This window comes from Tamandua tetradactyla, chromosome 16 (assembly GCF_023851605.1).
Source record: "Tamandua tetradactyla isolate mTamTet1 chromosome 16, mTamTet1.pri, whole genome shotgun sequence".
NCBI classification, from domain to species: domain Eukaryota; kingdom Metazoa; phylum Chordata; class Mammalia; order Pilosa; family Myrmecophagidae; genus Tamandua; species Tamandua tetradactyla.
This window is the reverse complement of record NC_135342.1, coordinates 77,824,056-77,851,650: the sequence shown is the minus strand read 5'-3', so window position 1 is coordinate 77,851,650 and position 27,595 is coordinate 77,824,056. Positions and strand designations below refer to the sequence as shown.

At 40.5% G+C, this 27,595-nt stretch overlaps 1 protein-coding gene across 6 annotated transcripts in view; it reads right to left on the bottom strand.

Moving 5' to 3' along the window:
* CDH13 (cadherin 13) overlaps positions 1–27,595 on the bottom strand; it is a 1,150,740-nt gene that overhangs the window by 639,137 nt on the left and 484,008 nt on the right. For all 6 annotated transcript variants that reach the window (XM_077133145.1, XM_077133147.1, XM_077133146.1 and 3 more), the window contains exon 4: positions 12,067–12,183. In XM_077133145.1, the coding sequence (XP_076989260.1) occupies positions 12,067–12,183 (117 nt within the window). The remainder of the gene's footprint in view (positions 1–12,066; positions 12,184–27,595) is intronic.

Below are 27,595 nucleotides of genomic sequence, written 5' to 3'. Positions count from 1 at the left end.
AAGGACATTGTATTGTTTGTTTGTTTTTAAATATCCATTCAGTAGTATTTTTTGTCCTCAACAGTGCCAAGGTTATATTGCCTCTGATGACAGCTGTACAACACACTGGGAACGAAGAGGTTTAGACTCAGGGAGTGTGGGTGGAAGGGGTGGGAGAGCAGCCAGTCATCCAGATGGAAACAGAGATGAAGAGAAAATGAAGAGAGACCTCATCAGCACAGGGACATGACTGACTTAAGTCTGTCCCAGGCAGGAGTGAGTCAACTTGCTATTTTCCTGAGACGTGCTACTAAAGCAGCTCTTGATTACTTGCTTGTGGGCTGAAGTTACATAAAAGGTAAATATCTATATCTTCTATTTATTTACATTCATATCCATATACATCTGTACATGCAAAGCTTTGGAAGCGAAGACTCTAATAGCAAAATGATTTACAACTGGTGGATAGTCCAAGAGGTTATTAATCATTTAACCACTTTTGGGCTGTGACCTCCTTTGGCAGTCTGGAATTTGCATGACATCCTTCTCAAAATGATGTTATAAAGGCAAAATAAAAGGTACATCAGAACAGAAAGAGAACCAATCTATCTATGGACCCCTTCAGGGCCTGTAAACTCCATTAAGAACTGCTGGAACTCAACAACAGTGCGTTCGCTACCACACGTCCTTTCAAAACAATGCGGAAGACATGAAAGATGTTTCTGAGACATCGGTAGTGAAAAATGTGTGAGTACCAGATGGTTGTGTGTGCATAAGTGTATGTCTAGGACAGAGCTGCTCAAAGTGTGGCAAAATCAGCAGCACCAGAGCACTTGCTAGAAATGTTAAATCTTAAGCCCAACTCTAGATCCATGAAATTTGAATCTCTGGGGGATCTTGGAGGATTTGCATGCACTTTACAGTTTAGGAAAAAAGTGACAGGACTTTGGGAGATTTTTATATTATTTTCAAATAATCCTTCTCTAAAGTTCCTACAATGAATATGCGTTCCTTTTAAAAATAATAACAATAAAAGTTACTTAGAAAGAAAAGACAGATTTATCAGTGGCACATTAGGAATGATTTTCAGAAGCAAACAAAGAAATAAAAGCCCACTTGTGAGGAATTACAAGTTGTCAAATGAACTAAAAGTTGTAAGACAGAGAATGTAGATTGCATATACTAATGCCTAGCCAAACATCAGGATTTAAAGGAGAGATTACTAGGAAGAGATGTATTTAGAATGCATTTAAGGCTAGAAGGCCAACAGTGAACACAGCTGTTATGCACTTCTGAGTTGGCAGGAAAAAAATCAAATCCACAGAGAAGAAGGACTAAAGTAAAATCTCAAGGCTTGAATCTAACAGGGTTTCTCTTTAAACCTGTAAAGACCCTGCTGTTCCCACAACCTGCCGCTGGTGCAAAATGAGCCTATTCTTTAAAGGAATGTCTCTCCATCTAACCATACCACCCACTTTCATGCCGGATGCAGGGGGCTCTCTCTACTTTGGGAGGGCTTCTCTTTTATTTCACAGCAGCCTCAGTCCAAGGTAAGATTTGGGGAAAGATGATACAAATAAGATTAGTTTCAGAGTCTGCTGTCCTAGAAGAAAGCTAAACTCAGCCCAGGCTAATATCTCTGAGGGGCATTCTTCAGCCCAACAGAGGCATGATGTTCCAAGCTAAGAGGGAACCCAGCTTTGCTTCCTTCATGCCCCACCATCCACTCACTTACCCATCTACCCAGTCTCTCCTGCCAATCTCTTGACTCTGTCTCTCTAGTCCCACCTCATCTCCCCTTGGCCAGGTCCCTTTCACCTCCCCCATGGACTGCACTCACCGCCTCCTTCCTGGTCTCCCCCTCCCCCAGGTTCTCTCAGCCTTCAGGTATTACTCACCAAAGGAATCTGACTGAAATGCAAACCTGATCAGGCATTCCCCAATTAAAAACTCTCTGTCAACTGCAGGATCAAGTTCAATCTTCCCAAAATGACTGACATTTATGGTTGTTCATCTCGAGCCCTTTTCTATTTCCCTCATTTTACTTGTGATGACTCCCATCCCCTACCCCATATGGTGGCCATATTTGATTATTTTCAGTTCTCCAGGCACACCCTGCTCTCTCTTACCTCTAGATATTGGCTCATACTCTTTCCAGCCCCAGAGCATTTTTCTTCTCCTTTTCTCCCTTCCCTTGACTTACTGCTAACCATTATTCAGAAATCCTCTTGGGAAATACTTCCTCTCTCTTCCCAACTTCCCTGTACTTCTGCTGGTCCCAATTGTAATGTTTATCTGCTTGGAGTATAACTGCCCATTTATGGGTCTGTCCTTCCTTTGAAGGAGAAGCCATGAGCAGAGGCCAGTGCAGTGCCTGGGACATAAATATTTCTGAATGAATGAAGGAGGCCCACTTTTGCACCCGAGGAAGAGTACTGGTCTGACCAAGAGGCCTGTGCAGGGGCACTTTCTTTACCTCCTGATCTAAACCACCAAATACAACAGGTAACAGCAGCATCTCCAATGACCCACCCCAGATGGGAACATTTAAACTTGGAGCAAAGGGCCTGAGTGTCCACGATGCCCCCTATTACAGCTTCCAGAGGCTGGCCTAGCCTAGAAGCCCCAGAGGCATCATTCCCAGTCACTCAACTCCACACCAAGTTCTCTCCCCCATGACTCATGGTTTGGGAACCAATGCTAGTTCCAAGCCAGAAAAGGAAATAAATGGGGAGGGGGTGCTCTTTATTCATCCCCTTCCCTCTTCAGAATACCCCTGTTGGCCTGTTTTCAGCTGCATCTAGTGCAGTATTGATCTTCTTCAAAAGCTGGAGCTGCAAATCTGCCCATAGAAGGGCTGTTCTGTTCCCCCACTGAGCCCTGGGTCCACTCCTTCAAGGCCCTTATCACCTGAGTTTGTTGTCCTCCCGTCACAACAGTGATATCTCTTAATTACCTGAAAGTTGGCCTTTTCTGCTTTTACTTTTATTCCTTGCGGCTTCCTTTGGACAGAGTTGTCAGTGGAGATACCAGCAAAAAATGTGATGTCTGGAGCAAGCCAGTGGCTTTCCTTACCAGCCAAGAAAGCCATTTACTGCTTGTCAACACGTGGTCTACTTGCTAAACTAAGACACGGCCTCTGGCCTTCACCCAGCATGCAAACAAGCACCTCAAATAAATGTTGGTGAGGTTAACCTCATTTTTTCTTACTTCACAAAGAATTTTATCTCTTCCTTCCTCATTTTCCAGGTTGAACTGGAACAATTGCCACAGAATTTGTTACTCAGTAGACTGGCTTAAGGGATTTATGTGCAAAGGAGGAGTGTGACAAAGCCAAAAGAGCAAAGGATCTGGGACTACTTCTGCAGTGCACTGGCTGTGTGACCTTGGACAAGTTACCTAATGTGTAAGTAAAGATTTCCAAAAAGGACACTTAGCGCTCACCCTGCATAGCCTAGACAAGAACATAGCTAAGATGTGGGATGAATGGGTGGGTGTGTAAGCTATCTCCAAACTGGAGGGCCCCACTCCAGCACAGCTTCCCATGGGGACAATGTATCTCCCCAACATCTTCTGGTTCCATGTGTCCCAAGTCCAGTGGGATTCTGGACCCAGCTTAGACTGCTTCATGAAAGCCAATTATTAAAAACTCAGCAATTTCTCACACTGGTAGGTCAAAACTGACAACTATGGGAGTATTTACAACAAAGAAAGTGATAATCCCAGGTAATTCTGAGATTCTGATAGTTTTCTATGTTTTTCTGTATGATTCCTCCTTCTCCAATAAAGCCATTCTTTGACCCATGCTATGTGCTTTTGTGAAATCTGTCTGGAGCCCTGATGTATTACAGGGAGCAAAACAAAAGGGACTCAACTTGCAAAACAGACAGACTCATCTTGCATGAAGCCTCTGAGCTTTGCTTTCCTCAGCTGTATATGATATTTACTTCTGAGGGTACTGTGAGGGTCAAATGACAATTCATGTGAGTGTACTTCGCAACCAGTGAATCCCTGTGGAAAATGTAAGTGTCCATGCACATTATGGTGGAAAGATCACTGCTTAGCCATTGAAGAGACCTGAGTTTGGATCTCAGCATCCCACCTCTTTAAATGGGTTACTTGGGCAAATTACCTCATCTGTCCTGATTTCAGTTTCCTTGTCAGAGACATGGGTATGATATTGTCTGCTTTATAACTACTTGTAAGAACTAAACAGGACCAAAAAAAAGCCATGCTTGGCTTAGATCCTAACACTTACTAAGTGTTGAAGACTCTAGTTGTATTTGGAACTTCCTCAACACCCCCAAGCCTTGAGTGCTAATTCAAACTGAAATCCAAGGCTCTTTAATGTTCACAAATAATTAAATATAAATTCAGTCTGAGGCCAAATGTACATAACAATATAGCCCTAGGAAGCATTCAGATTGAGAAGTGAAAGGATGATAAACCCAGGGCTGAAAATAGTGCTTCCTCCACAGGCTTAGATGCCTTTATTTGCTGGATATATATCAATGGAGGGTATTTCAGCACACATATGTATTTGGCAAGGAACCAAAACAACTCAATTATATTTTATCATTAATTAAACTTTGCAGAAGAAGGGCAATACTTGCAAATGGTGAATAGACTTAGTAAAATAAGTTAGAATTAAATCTCTTCAACTGTGAATAAAAGATAAGAGTTTTAAGTGTTTTTATTTAAGAAGAATTAAAATATCTGAGCATGTGGAACAAATCTGGAAATACCAGCTTTCTCTCTCTTTTTCTCTAGACATACTCAAATACAAACACACACGTGTGAACAAAGACACACACAGTCCATCATAATGGTTGACTGCCAAGCAATTTATCTGGTGGCCATACTGCCATCATGGAAAATTAAAATTTGCTGGAAATATCCAGACTGATCATATAATGGTCTGTTAATTCCATTCTAACAACAAACCAAGCTATGATGGCTTTAATTAATCAGTAACCAGTCAATGGCTTATCCGACAAGCCGCAGACCTGGCTAGAATTCAAGTCAAAGAATATACTAGCTTTACTTATGTGTTGGGCACTCTGCTGGCTCACTGTACTTAATGAATTACAGTCATCATGAATTAATGGGAAGATAAGAAAAGTACAAAAGGAACTATTTAGCAGCTCAGAACATATAAATTACTACTAAAGAGGTATAAATGATACGCTAAGGATTTCAAACAAAAATTCTATGGAGAAGACTATATCAAAACTAGGGTTTAGGCCAGTACTGTCCAATAAAATATAATATGAGTCATATGAATAATTTTAAACATTCTGGTAGGTTTATTAAACAGAAAGTAAAACAAAAGTTGTGAGATTAATTTTAATCATATATTTTATCTAACCCAATATATCCAAAATATGTTTATTTCAATATGGAATCAAAATAAAAAATTGTTAATGGAATATTTCACATTCTTTTTTGGTGAGTGTACTAAGTCTTTGAAATCCAATGTGTCTCTTTATAGTATATCTCAAATTGGATGTTACATTTTTAAGGAAATATTTGATCTGTATTTTGAATTCTTTATAAAATTTAAAGTTGAAAATGTGTATTTACATATCGGGGTTGCTCCGAACATGCTTAAAAGTTTTCTAATAACTGAATTGGGTTTCAGTGTTTAAATTAAAAATTAAAATGATTAAAAATTCAATTCCTTGTCACACTAGCCACTTTCAAGTGCTCAACAGCCACTGTGGTTGTCAGGTACCACATTGGACTGCACTGATATAGAACTTTCTGCAATGATGTATATGTTCTATTGGACAGTACAGCCTTAAAATATAAACTAGGGCAGATTCAGCGGAGTGAGGGTAAAGAGGGTGTGTCCTAGGAAATCAAAGAGGTCAAAGACGTGGGGTCAGGAAAGGCATACATACATGGGGGTGAGGTTGCGGAATGTAGAAATAAACTCTGATGTTCCCGTGAACAAGAATTTTGAGCGCTGTACCTCTAGGCATCTTAGATCCCCAGTATTCTAAGTTCTCTCCCATATGCTAGCTGATGGTAAGTTTTAGTTATTGAGTAAAACTGCCTTAAAAGAGGGAAAATAAGAGGATATAAATTTCTGAGAAAAGGGCAGGTAGCTAGATCTGGATAAAGAGTGTGACATAATGGATTTTAAAGGGGGCAGTTAATAAACACATCAGAGAATAGGATGCAGCAAGGCAAACTCATCAGTAAGCAGTGTGAGAAGGAAGAGTGCTGGGAATTCAGTCTCAGCTCTCTGCTCCAGCTCTCTGCTCCAGCTCCCGTGAAAGCAGCTTGGCACCCAGGGGCTTTCAGAGTAATGCTAACAACGATTAAATAGAGTAAAATGAATTCAATTCCAGCACCACTGAACCCCTTGGCACTTATTAGCAAAGGTGGGCAGAGTTGGAAAAATGGGGTTTATTGGGGAGACTTCCAATAAACTACATGCCTGGAACTCTGAGAAATATTTAGGAACTGCCATATATCATGCCCGTGTATGACTTCCATTCATAGCACAATCAAAGCCGAGTTCTGGTCGAGTGGTTTTCATGATTTCATCTAATGATCTATGTTGATTCCCTTTACGGAGAGCACATGCCCCAATTATATATTTCTTCCATCTTGGGTTAAAGTTGGCCTTCTAAATGCCCATTCTACCAATTTATAGAGAGTATAAAAAAAGGATTTTCAGTAAAATGTGCTTTCATTGGTTTTGATGAAAAGGGTTTGTGATGAAAGTAGAATCCCTAATAAGCATTTCATAAATGACTTGTCTTTCAAACTTAATATAAAACAGAATAAAATACATCTCCTAAAGATCTCCATACTGCCTCACAGATTTAAAATCCTCTGCTCTCAATCAATTGGGTCGAAAAACCCGAAAATCTCCAAAGACGTGATCAAATATTTATCAGTGAAAAGTTGGCAAAACTGAGAAATTATTTATGACCCAAATTTTGAAATAGACGTTGAAACAGAAGAGAAAAACTGAAAAGCACATGTTGGAAACTATACATTTCCCTCTAGGGTACCCACTTCCAGATCCTCCAGAATTCAAAAAATGGGAGGGGACAGACGTGTCTCACCGCTGTGTGTTTTACCTATTCTTCTGAAACACTGAGAGATTCTAGGGCAGAACGTACCATGGAAAAGAGCACAGAGGTCTGGGGGGTAAAATCATTCCCCCATGGCCAGGCATGTTCTGAGCTGCCTGGCAGACTGCTGGTCCATCCGCCCCCTCCTTGCTCCCAGCCAGCTGCTGAGCAAGCAGCAGCGACACGGAACATCTGAGTTGTAATATGATTCCCTCTTATGATGGAGAAATACCTCCAGAATTCTAGTAATTTAGCTATTTCCCAACTAATTAACAATTTGGCAGCTAGATAAGTTGTGCATCAGTCAATAGTTTGTCTCATCCTTAGAGCTATCCCTGTAGTCTTTCTGTGGTCATGCACAAAGGGCATGGCCCCCAACTGAGCAAAACCCTCCACGGAGGGAGAATTCATCACAGCAGCTTATTTTTGATGTCTTTATCCTTTCGTACGGGGTCTCTTTTCTTTAAACAAATTCAGATTATGATACGATACATCAAAAAAAATCTAGGAGCAGACAATTATTTATTATTCACCCTCTTGAAGTGAGAAACATATAAAAGTGCTTTTGTGCTAGCATGTCAACCCCTGTCTCTTTTATGATAATTTAATATTTAATTATCATTTTTTTCAATATCTTATTATGAAATTTTCAAACACTAAGGGATATTGGAAAAATTTTACACCAAGCATCCATGTACCCACCAATTATATTCTACCATTAACATTTCATCATACTTATTTTATCATTTATCTATCCATTGATCCATCCCTCTATCCTTCTCATTTTTGTTACATTCCAAGGAATTACACCTATTTTTAAAGCTGCTTCGAAGACTACATCTGTCAGTCAAGAAATTTTATTCTATGGAAGAGAACTACCAGATTGAGTTTCACAGCCTCTGAGCATATTGCATTAGAGCACAAACTTTGAAATCTCAATGAGCTGCCACAACACTTGCCTCAGCTACTTAATGGCTGTGTGACTTTGGACAGGTTTTTTCTTCCCTCTGAGTTCTCGTCACTCTCATTGGAGTGTTGGAAAATCTACATAGGGTTGTTATTGTGGGAATTCAGCGTAATAGATGAAAGTACCAAGCATGGTAGCAGTCAAATAATAATAAATGACTGATGATTTTTTTTCTCATTACTCAATAATCCTATAATGTTAAAGGCCTTGTCTGTTTTCTTTGCCATTAAATCCCCAGCCTCTAGGATGAGGCTTTGTAACCAGAAGATACTGAAATACATTTGTTGGCAAGAACTGGATTGAACTCGTGAGACTTCATTCCCTCCTGGGATGCAGCCGTTATGTATTAATGGAGAGAGGCAAGTACAGTGGGATTCAAAGGCACCATATACAAGAAAGTTCAGGAAATGAGATGGAAGCAGAGGATGACCGAGTGACAGAAGCCCTGCCAGGTACATGGGCGATTACAATGACAGAAATCCCAGCCCACAATGCAAATGCATTTATAGCAAGTTTAGTGGAGCAGAAGCCCTCAGTGACCTGTCCCCATCCCTGGGACTTCACTTTTCAGGGCATGCCAGCAGACTCCCAGCTGCTGAACAGCACCTCTGCCTGAAGGCTCACCCAGAACCTCAGGAGCCTGGCACAGGGCTGGCTGGAGGTGCTGGGACTTAACACTCCTGAGAGTCACCTTAACCAAGGACTAATGGGAGTCAATATGTATAAATACCCCAGCTCCCACCCCTTGTGAGTAGGCTGGTCTTGAATGAGTGCTTCACGCCATTTCCTAGAGCATCCCAATGGGATTAAACTCCAGCTGCCCATGGAGGTAGTTGGCTTGACGACCACACCTCCCTTGCCTGCCTTCCTTGTCCCTGCTCACTTCCTCACTTCCTTACCTATATTACCTTCACCTCCTAAATAAACTACCTGCATTTGAATTTTTGGCTCAGAGTCTGCTTTTGGGGGAACCCAAACTAAGGTAATTACCTTTATACTTTTATAGTCACAGAATCTCTCCTTCAGACAGTGTTCCTTACTGAAGGCTAACATGCATTATTTGCAAAACTGAACATCTCCTGAGTGAGGGAGTTTGGGTGGCATGGAGAGGCATGATATGGGGAAGCTCTCTGGCCTCCAGTCCCTTCTTCCTACAACCGCAGCAATGCAAGGAAGACACTTGTATTCTTTCCCATGGCTGTGCAGAATGCAGCTTGTTATCTATTGGTGGAACTGAAGAAAGTAAGTTATGAAGAAAATAATAAAATGAATAAATAACAACAAAAAGTTATTAAGAGAAAAAAATATCCCTTTCAAGGTATAAAAAGCATGGACATACAGATTTTGCAAGGTAATGCAGTTATTCTGCAAGTCATCTGGAGGTTTGGTAGACTCACACTCACACTTAGAAAAGCAGCTGCTCTGTAGAAAAAGCAGGTAGAGAAACATTTTTTGTGGCCAGTATATGGAGGGCTAAGAAAAGGGCAGTCCTCACGTTGAGCACAAAATTGCCTTTTACACCTGTAATAAGTAAGAAATACTGCAGAAGAATGTCCCTACTTAGCTGTGCACCTATTGACCTTAAGAAAGCTTGTGAAAAGTACCCAAATGTACTCAGAAGGATGAATGTGTGGGATTAAAGAAATGTATAGCATAACTATATAATTTTTGCTCAAATCTGGATACTTTTAAAAGGAAGCAACAGCTGTAATAATTTTGTCAGGACAATCAGTATCAACTGGGATTCTCCAGACAAATTGGAGTGCATGAGTTTCCTTATTACAATGTGGTTGATAGAATTAATCAATTCAATTACCAATACCAATGGCACCAATTCCAACTCAAATAATGAAAAATATTAGTATGGATTAATGGTGGGCATTAATACTTTAGATCAATCCTCTGTAAACCTCGGTATGCATCAGAATTACCTGGAGGGTTTGTAAAAGCAGAATTCTGACCTCACCCAGAGAGCTTCTTGTTCGAAAGACCTGGAATGGGACTTGAGAACATAGATTTCCCACAGGTTTTCCAGTGAAGCTGATGCTTAAGTCCACAGTCACTTGGAGGAGGACCAGATTAGATCAGTGGTTCACAACCCAGGCTGCACATAGGAATCATCTGGGAGCTTTAACAAAATACTGATGCTTGGATCTCAATCCATGACCAATGGAATCAACTCTTTGAGGATGGGGCCCTGGCACCTGTAGTTTCTAATTGTCCCAGGTGATTCTGATGCACAGTGAGGGTTGAGAACCCTAGACTTGTAAAGGAGTTCTAAAGGACCAGGATGTGTCTTAGGTCTCTGAAACTTTGGGGAATATTGCCTTGCAGACTCATGGACTCAGAACATTGGGCAAGTGTTGTCCTCAGCTATAGCCATTTTCAAACAGAGTTGTGCTGAATCATGGGACATCCACACAGTCACCATGACAGTGGCAATAGCTGTCCAAGGAGGTCCACTGGCCTCACTTTCTCCTGTCCACTTGGAGCAGTTCTGCTTCCCTCTGTGCCACATAATGAACTTCTGGGAAGATTCTATTCAAAGAAAGGCATCCTTGGAATAATGGCAGTTTAAAAATCATAAAGAATCAGAAATACTAACAGACTATTGGATTGTTATTAATACTAACTTTCCAATAGAAATAGGTTTGTAAAACCATAGTCTCTTGCCAAGTCTATCATCAAACCCTCTTCAAGGTGGCTCTTTGCTTCTATTCCTACACCCTGCTCCCTCCCCACAAGTCATGTTCCACAAGACCACCAGAGGGATCTGTGTAAACACACTCTCCCCTGGGGAAACCTCACTGCACTTATGGTGAAATCTTGACTCCCCACCATGGACTTCAAGGATCTGCATGACCTGCTGGCTTCTCTGAATCCAACTCTTGCCACTCTCTACCTTGCTTGCACATAGGATACAGTCACCCAGGCTCCTGCTGCTCAGCTATGCTCTGTTCTTTCTCATATCCAAGCCTTTGCACGTGTAGTTCTCTCTGCCAAGAATGTAGTTTACCAACTCTTCTCACGACTGGCCCTTTCTCATCCTTCCCTTCTCAGCTCACTGTCAGCAACACTGGTCAGCCTGCCCAGCTATCTGTGTAAAGAGTTCCCTCCCTCTTTTCCTCCAGGTCTGCCATTTACTCTCTTTCACATTATCTTGTTTCTGTTCTGTATGTCATTTTTTATCTCTGCAATTTTCTTGTTTATTTACTTATCTAAATGTCTGTATCCTCCTCTACTATATTAATTCTGGCAACAGGGATCTGGCTCTTTGTTCAAACTATATCCATCCAGTCCCAAGCTTACAGTTTGACATATAACAGTGCTCCATATTTATTTAATGAATGAATGATTAGCTTAATAACAGCAGTCATTAAGAGCATTCATTAAGTTAATTGTTCAAATTCCATGTTTACCAATAATACCATCTGGTTATAATTTGATTCTCCATGGAGAATTTCCTATTAAAGGGCAGGACATATTGAGGAGGCAATATCCATATTTCTGCACATTTAATAGTGAATACTTCTTCCTGAAAAAAATTGTTTTGCTTCATGCAACATTATTTTCTGGATTTGGTTAATATGATGTAATATCCTTGAGCCAATTTAGTCTCTAGAAAGCTGACCCAATTATGTTCACAGACCTGCATTTTCGAAAACTACAATCTCAATAAAAAGACCACACATCAACAATGTGCTGCTATCATAAGAAGCCCTCCATGGCTGGTCCCTTGAACATCATCTACAAAAGCAACAAATCCATTTGCTAACCAACAGCCTCTAGGCATAATTTCAGATCATTATCTACCGTGTAGATCTTCAAATACGACATTCAAAGTTTTTCTCCTCATTCTTTTTTTCCAAGTTCTTGCATATTTTTTAATAACCAGTTAAATTCTTTAACTGTCAAAACCATTTGACCTCTGATTGTAAAGGAATTGAAGGCAATTCCAGCTGGTCACCAAGACGATCACAGTCAACTCTTAAAATTGTGCTTTTGCCATTTGTCATTTATCTGACTTACCTTGCCAACATCTCTTGGGAAAGGTTGTCTCTGATTCTCTGGAATTAAAATAGGAGATACCACAATGGATCTCTTTTGTCTTGGGACTGGAGAAGTTCTTGCAAATTTAAATATATCCTAAAAGAGAAAATAAAATCAATTGACTAAAATCCCCCATGGAAAGGATGTATCGGTCTGTTCTCTGATATGGTTTCTTTGTAATGAAAGCAATCAGCTGTTTGGACATTGTTAATTTTACTCTATCAAACCTCATTAGTGTTAGCAAGTACATCGTCAGAATCATACTAAAGTTGTCATTGTGATTCGCAATGACTATCATTAGCTATTAAATCCTATCTTCTGAATCATTCTATTCACATTGTCAGTCTTGATTTATTTGTCCCCCAGTGCTTGTGTATTGCTGCTGAGTGAGTAGGAACCCATAGAACTCACTGTACATGAAAGTCACTGTCCTCACACTACATGGTGTTTTGGTTTGCTAGTCCTGCTGGAATACAATATACCAGAAATGGAACAGTTCTTAAAAAGAGAATTTATTAAGTTGCAGGTTTACAGTTCTAAGGCTATGAAAATGTGCAAACCAAGGCATCCAGAGAAAGGTACCTTGATATAAGAAAGGGCCAATGACATTTGGGGTTTCTTTCTCGGATGGGAAGTCAGATGGCAACTTCTGCTAGCTTTGTTGCCCAGCTTCTTCAAATGGCTTCCCCAAGGGCATTTTCTTTTTGTGTCTCTAAAGGTCTCTGGCTGTTTGGGATCTAAACCTTTCCCAAAATGGTTCCCTATTAAAGGGCTCCTGTAAGCCACCCACAATTGGGTGGGTCACATCTCTATGGAAATAACTTAATCAAAGAGATCCCAACTGGGTCGTGCGACAGTGGCTCAGTGGCAGAATTCTCACCTGCCCTGCCAAAGACCCAGGTTCGATTCCCAGAGCCTGCCTATGCAAAAAAATAACAATAAAAAAAGGACCCCAAGCAATAATACTGAATTAGGGTTAAAGAACATGGCTTTTCTGGGGGGGTACACAACAGTTTTAAACCAGCACAGATGGCAAGGTCATTATACTCACAAATGAATAGGGACAAAGTGATCCTCAAAGTTCAAACCTATAGCAGGTATCATGGACATTTGTAGACAATATGGAGGGATGATCTAATTTTGCCATGTACTTCCCAAGTAGTATTTCTCAAATTTATATCACTAGGGTAACACTGTCATGATATTTACCCTATCTGTAACTCGCCTTGTTAATTAATTAAAGAGATTCAAAAAGTAAACTTCATAGTATGATTTAAAATGAAGTACCATCATCACTTTCCATTAAAAAGAAAGAAGACAAATAAACATACTGGAGAGAGACCAAGTGATGTCATTAGATTCTAGCTATAAATTGTTGCCTATGGAAAGAGATCCCTCTCTCTTTAAAAGAGAGATAAGAAAGGACTAATGAGTGTTAAGGAGGCATAAGGAGAAAGCCTCAGCTTGATCATCAATTGGAAATGGAGTATCATTGTCAACAACAATCTCATTTAATGCCACATACTAAATAAAATTATCTTGTGCATCAACGAAAGTAAACATCTCAAAGTTGAGAAAAAGGTCCCTATCAAAATCATTTGACAAATATTATTTACATACCATGACTGGTCCTATAAAAGTATATTCTACCTCTACATGTGGATCTAGATGTATATGTATCTGTATATTTAGATGTATATGTGTCTTTACTTAGATCTAGATGTAAAGAGATAGACATAGATATATATTATTTATTGTTTTAAAGGAAAATTTACTTAGAAAAGTCAAACAGAAAACATAAAAGCAAGACTGGCTAATTCTATGAAAGCTTCCATCAGTCATCAGTCTCATGATTTTAGCGAAACAAAACAAGATCAGCAGCATAAAGAAAGAAAGAAGGTGGGACAAAGGGAAAGCAGTGAAAATCAGAGTGGGTTATATTTATAAAAAACTGATTATAGCATCTATGAAGATTCTATTGATTTATAAGGTGATGGCAAAAGAAAAGAAAATATGTAAATTATGTGCAATATATGAATCTCATAAAAAAGTCTTGTGACTCAGATGAAAGAATGTCTAGGAAAACACTTTGAAAAGATTTAAAGTTCTGTGCAAATGTAAGGGATAGGTGGTTCAACTCCATAATGGAGCAATCTGAGGTTTCAGTTCTCCATGACAATATATGTGTAAATGTGTTTAAAGTAATGAAAAAGCATACTGTCACTAAACAAGATTTCCATTGTTTATAATGAAGGTATGTTTCCAGCCTAGGAATGGGTGATAATTTTGCCCTCATAGGTGCTCAGAGTGGTCAGTCATTTCCTGAATTCCCAATGCTGCTTCTCATATCCTCCCAGTTGACCAAGTGGTTAACCCCATAACTGCCACTCCCCTCCCCTTACTCCCACAGCACATGTGGCAATAAGCATCACTGTATCAGCCCCTGGATCTGAAATGCCTAAGGAAAGGGGAGAGGGCTCTGAGTCTGGAAGGAATAGGAGGTGATGGACTTTAGAGAGGCCCCCATGTGAATCCCCAGGCCTGGACAGCGGATACCCTAAAGGAATATCCTGGGGCAGTGCTGCCCTTTTACTCCAATCCTTTACGTTCCTTCATGGAAAGAAACCTCAATAAGTATTTACCAATAACTTTGTGTTTTTATATCCATGGCTCTGCTTGTCTTTGTCTGTGATTGAGTATCTATAACTATGTATTTGACAGCAAAAGTCTATCTCTGTATTTGTGGCTATATCTACTTTTGATACTGTCAGAGAAAATGAATGTGTGTGTGTATGTGTATATGTATCTGTGCTCTGAAGTCATGTGCTTTTGTGGGACTGGGTCCAGAGAGGAGCCATAATATCTGATTTGGCTGACAATCATAAAATAGATAGATATTAGACATATACTAGTGTGAGTAACTGTATTTTGGTGCAATTGTGTATGTATCTGTCACTCCATCTTGTGCAAATGCAACTGTACCTATGAGGAAATGTCAGTAGAGATGAGCAAATTGGGGAGCTTAGAAGGTTATTTGTGTTTGAATATCTGTGGCTGAACCTTTATGTTTGGGGTCAAGGTGACCCCTTCTGTCAGTCACCAGATAGAATATGGAGAACTGTGGAATGGAGCAGGTTGGGGGGTGGGGAAATAAACAGCTTAACCTACATTACATTGACCTAGGGCATGGCGGAAAGAGGAGAGGATGGTCCAGGCTCATCTGGGGTCAGGCTGGGAGGAGAAAGTGAAGATGTGCATGATTCATGCACAGGGTAACCATGATTCTACTTACTATTACTACGAAACCAACCACTGTGGGTTGAATTGCGTCCCTCAATATGACCTGTTGAAATTGTAACCCTAGTTACCAAAGAATGTGGCTTTATTTGGAAACAGGTTGTTGCAGATATAATTAGTTAAGACAAGGTCTTACTGGATTAGGATGGGCCCTAAGAAGACCACGTGAAGACACACAGGGAAAAACCCCAACTAAGAACAGAGGCAGAGATTGGAGTGATACATCTGTAAGTCAAGGAATGCCAAGGACTGCTGAAAACTACAGAAGAGAGAGACATGGACTAAATTCTTCCCTGGAGGCTTCAGAGGAGCTAGGGCTCCACGAACAAGTTGATTCCTGATTCATGGCCTCCAGAATGGTGAGAAAATACATTTCTTTTGTTTTAAGCCGCCCATTGTGCAGTACTTTGTAGCAGCATCCCTAGGAAACTAATGTACTATTTAACAAGCAATTTTTGAGCACTTAGTATGGCAGACACTGGGCTAAGAGCATTATATGTGTTATCTCAATTCATCCTCTATGGAAAACTCTATGGAATGGTTATTATTAGTATGTAAGTTTATAGGTAGGAAACTGATGCTCACAGAGATTTTCTCACTAATGAGGGTACATGTGCTGGTAACTGGGATTAAAACCAAATTTACCCGAGTATAAAAGCCCTAGATTTACATCTTAATGCACATCCTTCCTAGGGGATTTTGACTGATCTATTTGAAAAAGTATAATGCAATTCTAAGGACTGATTGTGTGATAGGCACCCTTTTGATTCTGGGGTACAAAGAGAGAAAAAGAAGGGTTCTGAACTCAAGATGCACAGATTCTAGTTGTATAGATAGCCAAAAGAAAAGGCAGTTAGAATATTATGTAATACAGCCTATAATATTAAAAATAAAGGGGCCATATGAGAAGAGGTGTCTCCTTCTTCCCAGAATAAGGTTTACTCAAAGTAGGCATTAACCAGGCAGAAAAGGAAAGGGGAGAGCATGGCGACGAAAGGTTACAAAAATGGCCACAATTCTTCCCCTTCCTTATCCATACTGTTGAAATGACTCTGCAGCTCCTCCCATCAACAGGTCGTGACTGGCCACCTCCTGAATCTGGGCTGATCTCATGCTTTGACCAATAAAATTTGGTGGAAATGATGTTCCAATTCAGAGCTTAGGCTTTGAGAGACTTTTCAAAATTTGAAAAAGGCCAGATATGAAAGACACATATTACAGATGTCTCCAGGACCCTGGTTGACCTCCAGCCATCTCTCAGCATCTGCTTATAGGTAAGATCAATCACTGATTCCATCCAAGACCAGAAAAATGATCTGGCTGAGCCAGCCCAAATTGCTGATCCAGAAAATCATGACCTAAGCAAATGAATTTTGTTTTAAGTCACTAAGTATTGGTGCTGTTTGTTACATAACAAAAGCTAACAGATCCAACTCTACATTCCAATAATTGCACACAGTTGAGAAAAGCAGAGGATGAGAGGTGAGCTGAAGTGAAAGGCAAGTGAGGACAGATCAGGTAAGCTCTTATATCTAACTAGGCATTTGAACTTCATCCTCACATGAGTTGGGAGGTATTCAAGAGATTTAAAATCAGGGAGTAGCATTTGTTTTTTTCAGAGAGCATATCTCTGATGGTAGTGTGTAGGATGGACTTAAGGGACTCAGGAAAACCAGGCAATGAAATCAGGGAAAGATAAGGCAAAAGGAGCAAGGATAAAAGGAATATGACCAATGCAAGAGAGGGTTATAGAAGTCAGAATGGAGAGATTGTGGGAACCATGTGGACATCAGGATAAAAGTGGCTGTGTTAGGTTTCTCTGCTTTCTACTCTTGTCATTATCAAGACGGTGGGCACAGAAGAAAAAAAAGCAGTTCTTGGGCACAGATTCTGGTTGACTTTGAGGAGCTTGTTAGACATTCAACAGAAGATTTCCAGAGGGTAGTTAGATATAGGGTTGCACTCAGGAGGAGATATGAATGAGAAAGAGAGAAATGTCAGAATCATGTACAAGACTAGCTATAAGTGATGGAGAAGCTGATACCACCCAGCCCATGTGAAGGGGAGAAAGGGAAGGTACTCAACCATTTACTGGGTTTCTAAAACGTCAGCAAAGACCATGGAAAGGTAAGTCAGTGAAAGAAGGAAAACCAGAGTACTAAGAGAAGAGGATTTTAAAAGGATTGAGTCCACGGCCACACTACCAAGGTAGAAGTGTCCATTGGATAAATACCATAAGGAGCTGTCAGCTTGACAAGGAAAAGGTAATTGGTGATATCAGGGAGAATGGCTTTATGAGAGTGTGAGACTCAAACATAAGAATAATAAATGGGAAGTGAGGACTTGGGTATAGAAAGAAAGGAAGAAATTTGTTAGTAAAAGCAAGAGAAGGAATAGTACTGGGTTTGAGGAGAAAAAAGAGTCAGAGGAAGGAAACTGTGGAATCATAAAGATAAAGACACATAAAACGGAGGGGTGGGTGATGGAGACAAGTGAAGGAGAGGGTGCCTGTAGAGGTGGGGGATGCAGACTGGCTTCTCCCCTTGACACAGGACAGAGAGAGGCAAACAGAGAATGATTTGCCTGTCCTCTTGGTTATCAGAATGAAATGAGAAATTGCACATGGACGTGGCCTGTGGTCTCTAAGGAACAGCACAGAAGTGAAGGATGAGTCTTATTAATACTGGGACAGAGGAAGTGAGGAAATGGGGACAAGTCACGCAGCTCCTTTTAGGAGTGAGTAATTCAGCTGTGGGTGGCTTAAGGCCAGATTTTAAATGCTGACACTTCCAATTCACTGAGGCACACTGACATCAAATATTCTCTCTCACATTAAACACAAATACTCACCTTTCACGCACATACACGCACATACACAAACATGGAATCTACTGGGTAGTTACACATACATATACACACATACTCATGAGCAGAGCTCATGAAGCAGACATACCTCATGCCCATACAGCCCTGTTCCATACACCTTCCACTGCAACTCTACGCAGCTCATTGGCCACTGGGACAGACATCCACACTCCTGGGGGCTGGAGAGGAGAGTGAGTGCCAAGGACCGCTGCTGCCTCCTGGCCATATTTCCAACCCCCCACCCTGGGGGGATCTCCTTACTGTCCCTGCAGTTGCTGAGACAATGATCCATCAGTGTCTCTGACTCTAGAAAAGCCGAAGGCTTACTGCAGCCACATCCCATCTCACCTAAGTCAAAGGGTCAAGACTGCATTTTCAGGGAGGTGTCCTCATGTTGGGTTTCATCACAGGAGAACTGTCATCCTCAGAGAGACATCTCCAGTCGCATAGGGGCCCTACTGGGGCCCTCACCTTTCTGACTTCGAGCCCATAGCTCTACAATCTTACTTGCTTTCCTCCCTATTTCTCAATCTCAAGGGAAATTAGCAGCGCATTGACAGTAAGTTTTGTGATATCTGGGGGTGTCACCTCATGCAGTCCCAAAAAGCACATCAGAAATTGAGGGGAGACCCCAACAAATGGAGGGGAAGAGGAGGGACTGGGGATGAGGTCATGGGAAGGAGGAAGGCAGAAAGAAAGGAAGTATTTGAAAAGGGGAGAGAGAAGGGATTCATATTCAATCATTCATTCATGCATTCATTCTTCAACACGTAGCTATGGAGGCCTTCCTCATACTAGGCACCTTAGAGCCAGCCCCCTGGAGAATGGAAACAGAAAATGAGCAAGGAAAGAGATCAACAGGTAGGGAGACATCAGCAAGGATGGGGGCTGATGGCGCTCAGGAAAAGGTGATTCTGTCCTAATGGGAGGATGTTGTGCTGTGGAGTCACATGAGCCGACGCATTTAAAAAATATGCCTGTAACTGTGTGGAGGCGAGGCTTAAAAATGGAGATATATTCGTTTGTTGGGTTCCTTTCTCTGCCCAGCCCTGCCTGCCCAGGGCACTGCAGTTCCTCCTAAAATGCAAATTTGAGCATGCGACTTGTGGAAAAGTCCACTTGGAAGCCCCCTGGCTGGATCTCTGTCCCCATTTACTTTGCACAGTATTTTCAAAGCAGTGTTGAATTATAATTTAAATACCCACAAAATTCTGCTGTTTGAAGGGTACACTCCAATGATTATTAGTTTAGTCACAGAGTTGTACAATCACAATAAAATTTTAGAACACTTTTATCACTCCCCATTCCCATCTCAGCTTCTGGCAACCACCAATCTACTCCGTGGCTCTCTAGATTTGCCTTTTCTGGTCATTTCATGTAAAGGAATCATATAAGAGGTTCTCATAGTTGTTTTTCCAGACTCTGCACACATTCCATAGTTGATGTGAAGATTATAAAGCACAACAGCTGCTAAGGGGGAACAGAAAGTCCTGGTCCTCTTGCTTCCAGGCAGGACCACACTGAGTATGTGTGCTGGTAGTGGCAGTGTCCCAGCTCCAGAGGGCCCCCTCTCCCGGATGGTTGAGGTCTCCATTGTAATTGCATCCCAATCAACCTCCTCCCCTTGCCCCACTGCGCTCCCCTCACTCCTGCACAGGTGGTAATGGTGAGACCCCTCCTCGATAAATCTTTTGCATGCAAATGTCAGCATCTTGGTGTTGGTTTCCCAGGGAAACTGCCCATGACCAGTCTAGGCAAAGTGCCCGAGTAGAGACTAAACGGGTAAGCTGTCTTCATAAGGCAAGTCTTCACAAGATGTCCAGTAGATGGGATTCTACAGCTAGAACCACAGTAAAATTTCTGGCTGTCTTGCTACCTCCTCCCATCACATCACACTCAGTCTAGAGGGCATAGTCTTCTAGCCAGCCACCTCAGGGAAGCAAGATTGGAGGGGGACAGCCCTGGTCTCTGTGCATGGGAACACAAGTCCAGAAAGCAGCATGGACTTGACTTGCCACCTGTTAGAAAGTCTTCTTCATAGGCCAGCACTCAGAGGGGCATGAATTGGCCAAAGAACTTGGCTCTCCTTACCCTCTCTCTGCCCTTCACCTGTCCTAGTTCCTGTAATAAGCTAGAAGGAAAAACAATGAAAGCCTTGTAAGGAACCATAAACCTCTGCCTTTGTTCTCTCCTCGACTTTCCTACCTTTGGGACAAAATCATTTGCTCAGAAGAAATATTTAAACAAGGCAAAGCATTGCAAAAACTGGAAGCATCCCTGCTGGGATGAGATAGGGTGTTAAGAGTGAACAGTGAATGGTGAGACTAAAGGGGTCTAGCTGGCCTGATAGTGGACAACCCCGAGGATGTGGTGAGGAGGTTGGAATTGCGGCAAGGCAGCCAGGAGCCTTTACTAGCTCCATGCAAAGGCAGGATGCTCTGGGTTTTGATTCCATATTAAAAGAATCCTGAGGATTACATTTAATCTTGTGTCTTAGGCACTAGTATTCAGGTGAAATAATCTTGTTTCTTTCTAACCTTTCTAACCCTAACCTGCCAACCGGGTGCTGGACTCACTGAGGCTGTCATCGGAAGTAATGTCATTTATTGAGTAATTATTTTGAGTCATGCACAGTGTTAGGCACATTATAATACTATCTCATTGAATCTATTCAACAAACCTAGCGGTGGTATCACCTTGTCCATTTTCTTGAGATTACTGGCAACCATATATATAAAGAAATCTATGCCTGTAGGGAAAATCCCTTACCTCCTCCCTCCGCAACCCCCTACTCCATTCCTATCCTTCCACTTCTGTACACTCCAGTGAAACTGGAGAATAATAGCTGTAACATTGGTGGTTACTGACCAGAAAGAGCATATACCTTTACTGCAGGGGGACAGTTTAATTGACTACAAATTTTTGCAAATGAATGAATGGAACTGCAGAAATCAATCTCCAATTTATTCCATTCTTACGGCTGAGCTCCTTGTGTTGAAAGTTGCTAAGAGGAGAATTCTAGGCTACTCTGTTCATGTTGTATGCAATCAAATGTACAGTTCAGCCAGCTCGCCTCTACCTGGGGTAAGATTCCAACTTTACTTTATTACCTCCTGGGGCTGTAGTTTGCCTACTTAAGGAAGATGCAGCCAACAGACACCAAACTTTCTGCAGCAAATTTAGGAGGTTGGAGAGCCAAGATACTAAACTCATTTCATTTCTAATTATCCATTTTCTCACTATTCTGGAGGCCAAATGTCAGCCAAACTGAGTCATGCACTGTAGATTTAGTGGACAGGGTTATGCTGACAATAAAATGGGATGGTGCGGAATCTATCCGTTAGTTCTACATTTCACCTTATTGTGGGGTGTTACTGAGCTCATTTTAAAGGCAGAAAGGAGAGAGGTGGTGGCTGGTGCATTCACAGGATGGAATGAAGTGAATCCGAAATTCTAAATTATGCTGCTGAAGCTTTTCAAGGCTGGTGGTATGCAACCGAGAGAAATGGCTACAAGCAACTGTTCCCTGGAGTCCTCAAGCATACATGCTTGACTAGATGGGATCACCAGTGAAACTGGAAACAATATCTCCAATAATGAAAATCATATATCAGTGAAAAATCACTTTCAAGATGGTCAACCTGGAAACGAACAAAAAACAAAACAAAACAAAAAAAACTGGCATGGAAGCCTCAGAATGTTAGCACCAGGGAAGTAATAGGTTCCCAATATAATGAACTTGCTGATCATTTCTGTTGTTACACACTTTTAGGGTTAAAGTTAAATCGGCTTGGCCAAAATAGTCCATGAGAAAAAAGACATAACAGGTTCATGAGGGAAGCTTGAAATGTGGGGGGTGACTCCACAGTTTCTCTGTCCAGCAGGCAGCAAGATCTATTTAAAATATCCTCCAGGAGAGAGAGAGCAGGCACAAAATGGTGGGGCAGGAAGTTTTACAAATCACTCTCTCCACCGGTAAAATGAAAGGACTGGAAAAAAGAGACTGGAATTAACTAGGTGATAATCCCAGAACAAGAATGGACATTTGGAACAACCACAGGAGTTCCAGTGGAAGCTAGAGGGTGATGAGAGCTAGTTTTTGTAAATGAGAGTAAGCATCAGTGACCAGCACACATTATTCAGACTCTCAGCACTGGCTGCAGAAATAGCTGCGGGTATGATAGTGCAGCCTGGATTCCCAGGACTGGTAGAGGAAACTTCCTCCTGTAAAAGTTGGGGATGAGGGTCAAGGTCTGTCTGAGGGATCCTTGAGGGACCATCATGGAAGCTAGACTCAGTTTTGGCACCCTGGGCAACAGAACTTCCAGCTCTTCCCACCATCAAGAGCTAGTGTACCTTCCAGCTCTTCCCACCATCAAAAGCTAGTGCTCCCTCATTGGCAGATCCTTGAGGGCAGGCATAGACTCTGGCATAGGTTTCAGCCCTTTCTGCAGCAGCAGCTTCTGGCCTCACACTAGCATCTACCAGAACTTAAAGACCTAGTGCACTTTTCCATTGGTTGGGTTTATTCTTTCTTTCTCGTGTTGTTTAACCTGATGGATCCCTGAGGTCCCAGCACCAATACTAGCCTCAGTTTCTCTCATAAGCAGCCTTTTCTGGCTTTACACCAGTATCTACAGAGACATAAAGAGCCAGAGTACCTCTTTCTCTTTTCCTTCTTTTTTTTTTTTTTTTTTTGTTGCTTGTTATTTCTTTCCCTGTTTTGTATTTTTGGGTCTAATGGATCCTTGAGGGATGAACAGGGATGATGGCTTAGGTTTTGGCCTCATAAGCAATAGCTTCTGGCAAAGTACTTCAATATTTGTCCTTTATTTCTTTTTCTTTTTCTTTTTTTTTTTTTTGGTGTGTTTTTGTGGGGTGTTTTACCTGTTTATTAGTATTTTTATTTTCTTTTTTTTTATACTCTTTCATTTTCTTTCCTTCCTTGTTTCTCCCCCTTCTTGTGCTTAATCCAGCAGACTGACAAGTGGGAGAGCTAGATTAACGGAGTGAATAAACCAGAATACTCAGAACGTATAGTTCTCAAAAAAAATGTGATAAGACATACGAGGATACAGGAAAGTATGGTCCAAAACAAGAATAAAAATAATTTATAAATATTTTGGAGGACTTGAAGCAAAAAAATTAATATTTTGCTTCATGAAATATATGAAGCAAAAATTGACAGAAGTGAAGGGAGAAACAGACAGTTCTAAATGAGAGTTGTATATTTCAGTACCCCACTTTAAATTTAATTTTTGGAGCAAATTCCTTTGAAATTGCTGGAATTACCAACAAGAGATCTTAGAACAACTCCCATAAATAGGATCAATGAACTAAATGAAAACATGGATAAGGAATACCAGGAAATCAGGAAAACAACATATGAACAATAAGAATTTCAATAGTGAGATAGAAATTATAAAAAAGAAGCTAATAGAAATTCTGGAACTCCAAAGTACAATAACTGAAGTGGAAAATTCATAGAGAGGTTCAAGAACAGTTTGGAGGAGGCAGAAGAAAGGATCAACAGACTTGGCAAAACAGTTGAAATTGTCCAGGTTGAGGAGGAGAAAGGAAAAAAGGGAACAGAGCCTGGAGAACCTGTAACACCATCAAGCTTACCAATACATGCATCATAGGATTCCCAGAAGGAGGAGAGACAGGCAAAGGACCAAAAAATGTATATGAACAAATAATGGCAGAAAACTTTCCAAATCTGGTTAGTGATATGAATACACAAGTCCAAGGTGCTCAAGAACTCCAGGCAGGATGAACCAAGCCAAATCTAAACCAAGACACATTCTGATCAAGCTTTCCAATGGTCAAGAACAATGGCAGACTTACGAACAGCAAATGAGAAGTGATGTGTCCTATGTAAAGGACTCTTAATAAGATTAATACCCAATTTCTTAAGAGAAAACATGGAGGCCAGAAGGCAGTGAGAGGATATAAAGTGCTGAAGAAAAATAATTACCTGTGAATAATATACCTAGCAAAGTTGTCAGTGAAAAATGATGGAGGAATCAACATATTTCTAGGCAAACAGAAATTGACGGAGTTCATTACCACTAGACCTGTCATACAGCGAATAATAAGTGGAGTCCTCCATGTTGAAAGGAAAGGACACTAGACAATATCTTAATTCTGGGTGAAGAAATAAAAATCTTGGTATAACTAACAATTTGGTAAATATATATGCCATTATTATTTCACTTTTCATTGTACACTGTCTTTCATTTCTTATAAGGCTGAAAATTCAAGCACATAAAAAATTCAAGCATAAATCTTTGTTATGGGGCACACAATGCATAAAGATTAAATTTGTGACATCAACAACATAAATGGATGTGGAAGGATACAGATACTGTGTATGCGAGGTCTATTGAAGTCAAGTTGGAATATACACAAACTAAATTGCAATATATTTAGTATGATAAATCTAGTTCCCATGGTAACTATAAAGGAAATATCTGGAAGAACAAAAGTGACTCAAAATGGATCATTATAAAAATATCATCTAAACCGCAGTAATAGAGGAAGAAAGGGACTAAAAGGTATAAGACTTACAAAAATTAATGAGCAAAATGGCAGTAGTAAATTACCTAATCAGTAATTTTCCTAAATGTATATGGACTCAAACCTCCAATCAGAAGACAAAGATTGGCACAGTGGATAGAGAGACATGACCCAACTATATGCTATTTACAAGAGACTGTCTTAGATCCATGACTACAAATTGTAGAAAAATGAAATGATGAAAAAATATTTCTTGTAGGTAGTAGTAATCAAGAGAGAGCAAGGGTGCTATATTGACATCACACAAAATAAATTTCAAGTCAAAAACTGTTACATGAGACAAAAGAAGAACATTATATATTGATATCAGTGCCAATTAAATATGAAGATTTAACAGTTATAAACAAACATGTACCTAACGGTAGAGCACAGAAATATATGAAGCAAAAATTGACAGAAGTGAAGGGAGAAACAGACAGTTCTAAATGAGAGTTGGATATTTCAGTACCCCACTTTAAACATTGACTAGAACATCTAAACAGAAGATCAAAAAGGAAATAGAAGACCTTAATAACATACACACAAAATTAGTTCTAAATGAACAAATGCAAAACATTTTGACCAACAATGGTGGAATACATCTTGTTTTCAAGTGCACCTGGATCATTCTCTTGGATAGATCATATGTTGGGCACAAGAGAAATCTAAATAAATTTTAAAATATTGAGAGCATTAAAGTAAACTCCCTGATCACAATAGAATGGAGTTAGAAGTCATAACAGAAACAAATCTGGAAATTTTACCAATACATGGAAATTAAACAACCCACTCTTTTGTGTGTGTGTGAAAAATAACATACATACAAAAAAGCAATAAATTTCAAAGCACACCACAACAATAGTTATAGGACAGATTTCAGAGTTTGGTATGGGTTACAGTTCCACAATTTTAGGTTTTTCCTTCCAGCTGCTCCAAGACACTGGAGACTAAAAGCCATATCAATATAATGATTCAGCAGTCATACTCATTAATTAAATTCTATCTTCTCTGTTATAATTCCACCTTCTCCTTTGATCTTTCTCCCAGTCATTCAGGGTATTTGGGCTATGCCCATTCTAACTTTTTCATGTGGAAAAGGGCTGTCAATAACACGGGATAGGGGGATGGAAGCATTTGATGTTCTGGAGAGGCTGGCCCCTCAGGGTTTCTGGATTTATCTGGCCTAGGAACCCATCTGGAGATTGTAGGTATCTAGAAAGTAATTATAGTACATGGAACCTTTGTAGATTCTCAGATAGTGCGCTAGGTGTTCTTTAGGGTTAACAGCAATGGTTGGGTTGGGGTTTGGCAAATCATGATAAATAGCAATGTCTACTTGAAGCATGCATAAGAGTAGCCTCTGAAGTAGCCTTTCCACTCTATTGAACTCTCTCAGCCACTGATACTTTATTTGTTACAATTCTTTTCTGCCTCTTGGTCAGGAAGGCATTGTCAATCCCACAGTGCCAGGGCCAGTCTAATGTTGCCAGGAAGACTTTCATCTGTGGATGTCATGTCCAGTGTAGGGGGTACGGCAATGATTTCCCCTGCAGAGTTGGTCTTAGAGAGACAGGCCACATCTGAGCAACAAAAGAGGTCATCTGGAAGTAACTCTTAGGCATTACCAAATGTAGGCTTAGCTTCGCTGCTACACAAATAAGCTTCCAGATCAAGAGCTTGGCCTATAGACTTCAGACTCCCTAATGTTTGACATAGTATTAGCAGTTTCCCTGGTGGTAACGTTTAATGGCTCTATAATTTTTCTCCCATCCCACAAGGGACTTTGCCACTACTTTTTAAGTTTCTGCTCAACATTCTCTGGGATGTAGCTGGGCATTACGTTAGCTATACAGATTTGTAAGCCCTCATTCTAATCCTGGGCTCCATGTGTTTGGGTTGTTTAAATGATCTATCCAAACAAACTGAATTAGATAATGTGCTACAGAAAATTTAGGTTTTGGACAAAATAACCCTCTCTTCCTTTGGTCTCATAGGAATAGGTGAAGTTCTAAAATATAGACAATGTCCTCCTTACCCCTGTATTCTGACTTACCTTAGTCCCAACCTGATCTTCTTCATTCTTATTTCTAATAGAAGGCTGATCTCTTTTTCAATTTCTTTAACAGTTCTTATATGGGACAATGCTGACTTTCTGACATGCAGAACCCCTACTTAGGTGTCACACAGGTACCCAAAGTTCCAGGGAAATACCAGGTTATACATATATAGTATAGCTTCTCAAAATCTAGAACTCACAGTTACAGCTCTGGTCTAAATGTGACTGCTGTAAGAGCTTACATTCTAGTTTCCAATTTTCTTATAGGTATTTTCTAAATGAGACCATACAATATTTGCTCTTCTGTTCCTGGCGTGTTTTACATCACATAATGTTCCCCAGATTCATTCACATTCTTGCATGCCTCATGACTTCATCTCTTTCTGTAGCAGCACAATGTTTGATCATATGTACATACCACAGTTCACCATTCTACCTCTCAGCTGGTGTATCCTTTGGCCACCTCCATCCATTGGGCATCATATATAATGTCCAAAGTGAACAGTTCATGTCTTACATTATCCTCACTTAGTTGTATAATCCTCCAACTCTCAATTTTGGACAATTTCCATTGCTCCCAAGAGAAAAACAACCAAAAAACATACCTTTACCAAACAGAAAATCCAAACCTCCCCTTAACTCTTGTCTTCCCCCCACCCCAATTATTTATCCTTGGTATTGCTGTGGTATTGTTGATTTCTTCATGTTAAACATAGCCCATAGCATGCAATA